At 44.1% G+C, this 7,494-nt stretch overlaps 1 protein-coding gene across 1 annotated transcript; it reads left to right on the top strand.

Moving 5' to 3' along the window:
* Window positions 1–305: 305 nt before the first annotated feature.
* LOC311248520 (26S proteasome non-ATPase regulatory subunit 4-like) lies at window positions 306–1,400 on the top strand (the record flags this gene model as incomplete). Its single annotated transcript, XM_084339386.1, has 1 exon — window positions 306–1,400. The coding sequence occupies one exon, from the start codon at window positions 306–308 to the stop codon at window positions 1,398–1,400; it is 1,095 nt and encodes a 364-aa protein (XP_084195512.1).
* Between the last annotated feature and the right edge of the window lie 6,094 nt (window positions 1,401–7,494).

Here is a 7,494-nt window from a genome sequence, read left to right on the forward strand (position 1 = left end):
CATCACAAATGTTCTAGAATGTTCTATTATGACATCATACTGTGACATCACAAATGTTCTAGAATGTTCTATTATGACATCATACTGTGACGTCACAAATGTTCTAGAATGTTGTATGATGTCATAATAGAACATTCTAGAACATTTGTGATGTATATATATACGCAGGAAAGAGGATTTCACAAACTAAGAAGAAGATTGTAAACTAGTTAGGCAGCAATACGCTGAAAGGTGTCTAGACTGCTGGAAATTCACAAGAAGAAGAAGATTTCACAAACTAAGGACCCACCAAAGAAGTTTTCAAAATGGGGCTTGAAAGTACTATGGTCTGCGTGGACAACAGTGAGTATATGAGAAATGGAGACTTTCTCCCTACGAGACTACAGGCTCAGCAAGATGCTGTCAACATGGTCTGCCACTCCAAAACTCACAGCAACCCAGAGAACGACGTGGGGCTCATGACTATGGCAAATAACTGTCAGGTCCTGACCACGTTGACCCCGGACTCGGGCCGCATCATGTCCAAACTCCACGCAATCCAGCCCCGCGGCAACATCTGCTTCTGCACGGGCATCAGGGTGGCTCACATGGCACTCAAGCACAGACAAGGAAAAAACCACAAGATGAGGATCATTGCTTTTGTGGGAAGCCCAGTGGAAGACACAGAGAAGGACCTTGTTAAACTAGCAAAGCGCTTGAAGAAAGAGAAGGTGAATGTGGATATTGTCAACTTTGGCGAAGAGGAGCTGAACACAGAGAAGCTGACTGCCTTCATCAACACTTTGAATGGGAAAGAGGGTACGGGTTCCCACCTAATCACGGTCCCCCCGGGGCCCAGCCTCGCCGACGCCCTGCTCCCCTCTCCCATCCTGGCTGGTGAGGGAGGCGCCAGCGACCTTGAGTTCGGCGTAGACCAGGGTGCCGACCCCGAGTTGGTCCTGGCCCTACGTGTGTCCATGGAGGAACAGAGGCAGAGGCAGGAGGAGGAGGACCGCAGAGCGGCCGCTGCCTCTGTAGCGGAGGCAGGGGTACCCACATCCACCGCCGACGAATCCGACGAGGCCCTGTTGAAGATGTCTGTGTCTCAGCCTGAGACGGGCGCGGCCGTGCTCCCCGACTTCAGCAGCATGACTGACGAGGAGCAGATAGCCTACGCCATGCAGATGTCTCTCGCAGGAGGAGAGTATGACATGGACACAGCAGCACCCATGGATACCACAGCATCAGCCAAGGAGGAGGATGACTATGATGTGATGCAGGACCCAGAATTCCTCCAGAGCGTCCTAGAGAATCTGCCGGGTGTCGACCCCAACAACGAGGCCATCCGTAACGCCATGGGCTCCCTGGCCTCCCAGACAGGAAACAAGCCGGATGGCAAGAAGGAACAGAAGAAGAAATGAGGAAGCAGCGAGGGACGGACAGTGACTTTGACCAACCAGACGGACAGTGACTTTGACCAACCAGACGGGGCAGTGACTTTGACCAACCAGACGGACAGTGACTTTGACCAACCAGACGGGACAGTGACTTTGACCAACCAGACGGGGCAGTGACTTTGACGAACCAGACGGGGCAGTGACTTTGACCAACCAGACGGGGCAGTGACTTTGACCAACCAGACGGACAGTGACTTTGACCAACCAGTCGGGGCAGTGACTTTGACCAACCAGACGGACAGTGACTTTGACCAACCAGACGGGACAGTGACTTTGACCAACCAGACGGGACAGTGACTTTGACCAACCAGACGGACAGTGACTTTGACCAACCAGACGGGACAGTGACTTTGACCAACCAGACGGGGCAGTGACTTTGACGAACCAGACGGGGCAGTGACTTTGACGAACCAGATGGGGCAGTGACTTTGACGAACCAGACGGGGCAGTGACTTTGACGAACCAGACGGGACAGTGACTTTGACCAACCAGACGGGGCAGTGACTTTGACCAACCAGACGGGACAGTGACTTTGACCAACCAGACGGGGCAGTGACTTTGACGAACCAGACGGGGCAGTGACTTTGACCAACCAGACGGGACAGTGACCTTGATGAGGAACATGGACATGACGGACATGAATAGTTGCCGGCTATGCAGGATTACTTAAATATATGAAAAAGCTTGAGGACGTATTGTTTGACCAACATGCCTGCACGACCACAAAAGACTTTTTCTTATTTGTCAAACTCTGAAAGCACCCACACAACATGATAAACGACGGTAGTCCTAAATGACCATTTCGAGTATAAGATTTTGACTGGCAAGTAATGTTGGTGGATTTTACTGACATCATTGTAAGGTATAACGCAGGTTTGCTCTCAGACACGTGGTCTGCCAGATCAGCAAGGTTCTGCCCCACGACAGTAAGGCCTGACGTCTCTTCGTGACCAGCGGAGGGCTGAAGAAGATCCAGGAGATGGAGGCCGAGGCAGGCTCCTCCCTGCAGGAGTACATCACTGCCATCAACAACTGCTACCCACGTTGATTTTGACCCGAGGCTGCAGAGAGAAATAGTGCCTCCCCTTGGTCCCCTTCTCCCACTCAGCATTCCACTAAGAGGTTGGCAGTCGACTACGGCTCCTTTCGATCGATTACTAATAGGGGTCAGCCCTAATATAATGTAATATAATAATAAAGTATAATATATTTAGCTCCCATTTGAATAATATATATTATATCTAAAAACATGACATTCTTTAGAAGTCTTAAAATATATATTTTTAAATTTAAAAATGAAAATAAATGTAAAATAATAATGTATTTATATAGCACCATTCATACAGATTGTAGCTCAAAGTGCTTTACACAGTATGACATCACAAATGTTCTAGAATGTCCTATTATGACATCATAAATGTTCTAGAATGTCCTATTATGACATCATACTGTAACATCACAAATGTTCTAGAATTGTCCTATTATGACATCATACTGTGACACAAATATTCTAGAATGTTGTATGATGTCATAATAGAACATTCTAGAACATTTGTGATGTTACAGGATTTCACCAAAGCATCAGATGCAATACAGACAAGCTAGACTTGCTAGCTATCATTGGTTTTTTGATCCCCCCGCATTACGTTATATTATATTTGACCAGTCAGGATGTCCACTACTATGTATCCACCAGAGAGCAGCATCTACAACCTCATTCGACGTCAGGGGAGACCAGGAAGTTGATGATCAACAACAGGAGTACAACAACATCTGTCGGCAGTAGGCTGCAAACAGTAGCCATGGCAACAGACTCATCTCTTCTCAACTCAGAGCTGGATCAGCAGCAGCAGCAGGCGGAGTTGTACCAACAGTTGCCGTTACAGACGATGGGAAAGATTCAGAGTGAACATCCTTATTCGTCCACAATCTGGCCTGTGTGTGAAGACTGTCGCTGTGGGACAAGCAGAAAGTTAGCAAGCTATAGATTAGCTTCTATCTAACCTGACACTGACGCTAACACCTGGCGAGTCGGCAGTAGACAGCAAGTGGACGATCGCAGTGTTCGATTTGTCTTTTATTAACCAAGACTTTACTTTCGTAGGCGTTTTCAAAAGCTCCATGGCGTCATAAGCTGTTGGGCAAATGGGAATGACTTAGTTTTCCTACAATGCCAAAGAGTCAACAGGGAGCAGGGACTGAGCGTATGCATTTGACTGCATTTGACTGTCAGTTGTGTCCACATGTACTGTACGCTGAAGGAAACGGTTGGGATATATTGGGATGTGATGTGTGGGTGCAGGGGAGCGAGTGTGTGTGAAGCATGGTTTTATGAAGATGCCGTGAGGATTTTCGTCTCTACTGGCATTTTTATTTTTGTTGAGATGTTTTAATAAAGAATATCAAAAGTCAAAGTCTCTTTCTCTCTCTCCCTCTTTCATTCTCTCTCTCATTCTCTTTCTCTCTCTGTGCCAAGTTGTGAATTAGATTGTTATTTATTGATTGGTCCTCCTGGTCCAATCAGCCAGCTCCAGATCCCTCAGATCAAACAATCAAATCTGCCTTAAAATCCCACAAGACTGGTGATGAAGGGAAACCGGGCAGTCGCAGCGCCGACACTCTGGAACAAGATCCCACTAAACTGTGTGATAGTAAAGGGTTAACCTTCTGTAGTGCGGCAGTGAAAGGGTTGATCAGCAAATACAGAGTGGAGAAGCTAGTGTCAGCAAATACATTAGAATGACCCAAGAGGACAGCAGTCCTGTAAATGAAGCAGGATCAGGTCCAAATGATACAGGCGGGGAGGTCAGAGGTCAGAGTGGAGGGAGGGGTGGCAGTAGATGATACAGGCGGGGAGGTCAGAGTGGAGGGAGGTGTGGCAGTAGATGATACAGGCGGGGAGGTCAGAGTGGAGGGAGGGGTGGCAGTAGATGATACAGGCGGGGAGGTCAGAGTGGAGGGAGGGGTGGCAGTAGATGATACAGGCGGGGAGGTCAGAGTGGAGGACGAGGAGAGAACAATCTAAAGGTGGTTCTGCGAGAGCAAACGTACAGGTTCTCAAGCTAAGAAAGTGAACGTGAAAAAAGGAAACAATTTAAAACAGTACACAGGAGGGTACAGGGTCAGACCTAAGCTCTGGAGATGAGGCTGATGATTGGGGGAGCGATGCATCTTCAGATGTAAAAGCAAAACCTGCTCATGGGAATGGCTGAAATTAAACAGTTTTGACAGAAAAATAGGAAAAGTGTGAAAGTCGATAAGTTTCTTTCCGGATAGGGAGCTGTTCATCGAGTCAGCCAAGTGCAGAGGAGATGGAGGCTTCTCTGAACAAGAGGTATACAGGTTGAGGAAAAGTGTGCAGAAAGTTAGGCAGGACCTCAACAAGGACGATGATAATGAGGAATCAGTATATATATATTTGTATTAAATTCTTTATATATTGTTTACACGGGTGGTTTTCTCTTTTATTTTTACAAGCAGTACATTTAGAGCGGGCCACTCTGAATCTAAACGGAGCGAGGGATGTAAAGAAAGCTCTTTTAAAAATGTAATCTCACCAAGTCCACACATCTTTTTTACATACAGTTATTGTTATGTTTGAAGACTCAAGGTGTTCCATTAACGAAACCAATTGAACACCACAGATACCACAAATTCTTCTATGAAAGAGAGACATCAAGAGGTTTTGTTTCAGATTTTTATCATCAATTACTAACGTCCTCGTATGAAACCCTCCACCTAGACTCTGTCTGGAGGAGGGATATACCAGACCTGGAAAGTGATTTTGATTGGCAAGAAGCCTGGGCAAATATTCGACTCACATCAAGGAACCCGGACCATCAACAAATCAATCTTAACTATATTCACAGGACATACTTGACTCCTATAAGACTGAAAAAAATGGGTCTTATACAAGACTCCAAATGCTCCTTATGTACAAATGGGGACGAGGGGACATTTATGCACATGTACTGGGACTGCCCACCAGTTAAGATATTCTGGAAAAAAGTGACCCAGCAATTATCAAATCTCTTAACCTGGAATATACCTGTACACCCCTCTGTATTACTGCTGAATGATGTTTTTGAGTGTGCAGTACATCCACAGCTAAAGAGATTGGTTTTATCGGGTATCACAGTGGCTAAAAAGCTGATAGCATCACGATGGTTCCAACCGGAAAAAATTTGCCGAAAGGTCTGGATTATTACATATCTCGATGTGATCTATCAAGAAATATCTACAGCAAGAATTTTGGGTCTCAATGAATCCAAAATTACATTGTGGTTAGAAGTGGTGGAGAAAATAAAAGCTAGCATATAATGGTAATGTCTGGTTAGGAGCGAGGGAAAATGGATGGATTATCCAATGGGGGGTCCGGGAGGGGGGGGTACGAGCTAGAGCATATGTGTGTAGGTTTTTAGATAACAGGTATTAAGGGTATATCCTATATAAGACAATTAACTAAAATGTGATTTCATTGGATGTGCACTGTCAACTAATGCTTGTATATCTTATCGTGTGTTGTCATGTTTGTTTATGTGTTTGTTTAAAAAAATAATAAAAAAATTAAATACAAAAAGAAAGCTCTTTTATATGAGCTTGCTAAAGTGAAAGGTATTGATGTCATGTTAGTGCAGGAAACATGTGATGTGTTGAATGAAACAGAATGGAGGGCAGAATGGGAGGGTGAGGTGTGTTAAGATGTGTCAAATGATTGCCTGTAGGTTTTACTGATCACTCGTTGGTTTTAACCTCTTAACACTTTCAGCGCCAATCACCAGGGGCGGAGCTTCCTACAGGCGATATAGGCGGTATATATATATTTTTTATTAATATATATTTTTTAATTATACTTTTTTTTTGCTCTGCACAGTTTTGGCGCCCCCCTCTATATCTGCAACCATTATTTTTACATAAAAGAAATTCTAACATAAGGGAAAATGAGCCAAAATTCTAAAATGGTCGGTGGGTCTGAGCCTCAGCTTTAGGTGTTCACAGTCAGAACATGCTAGAGCGCTGTGCATTGATGGGTATCGGTCAAGTGTTTATAGAATTGAGCATTGAGGAAAGAAAGACTAACGTTAGAGAACTATGAAGAGGCAAAAGCCATCCGGCCATCCAGTATAAAAAGAAGAAAAGAAGAAGACGAGAAACGTGCCAAGGTGAAAGGTATGCAATTTTGTACAACTTCCAAGACCTGCCACACCAAGAGCTGATGAAGCAAGCAGAGGCACTTGTACACACCTTAAACCATGGAGGGCAATCTGATTTGGATGGGAAGGAGCTGGCTCAAGAGTTGGAACATTTGATTGATGACTTTGCAGCGAGGAAGGCCAGAAGGATTGCACTGTAAATGGAAACCAGTAGGAGCTACAGGCTAACCGTGAAGTGTGATGATGACAGTATGAAGAGTAAGATGTTCTAGAATTGTTCTATTATGACATCATACTGTGACATCACAAATGTTCTAGAATGTTCTATTATGACATACTGTGACATCACAAATGTTCTAGAATGTTCTATTATGACATACTGTGACATTACAAATGTTCTACAATGTACTATTATGACATCATACTGTGACAGGACAAATGTTCTAGAATGTTCTATTATGCCATGGACATCACAAATGTTCTAGAATGTTCTATTATGACATCATACTGTGACGTCACAAATGTTATAGTATGGTCTATTATGACATCATATTGGGACATCACAAATGTTCTAGAATGTTCTATTATGACATCATACTGTGACATCACAAATGTTCTAGAATGGTCTATTATGACATCATACTGTGACATCACAAATGTTCTAGAATGTTCTATTATGACAGCATACTGTGACATCACAAATGTTCTAGAATGTTGTATGATGTCATAATAGAACATTCTAGAACATTTGTGATGTATATATATACGCAGGAAAGAGGATTTCACAAACTAAGAAGAAGATTGTAAACTAGTTAGGCAGCAATACGCTGAAAGGTGTCTAGACTGCTGGAAATTCACAAGAAGAAGAAGAAGATTTCACAAACTAAGGACCCACCAAAGAAGTT

Source organism: Notolepis coatsorum, assembly GCF_963971535.1.
Source record: "Notolepis coatsorum genome assembly, contig: SCAFFOLD_154, whole genome shotgun sequence".
Lineage (NCBI taxonomy): Eukaryota > Metazoa > Chordata > Actinopteri > Aulopiformes > Paralepididae > Notolepis > Notolepis coatsorum.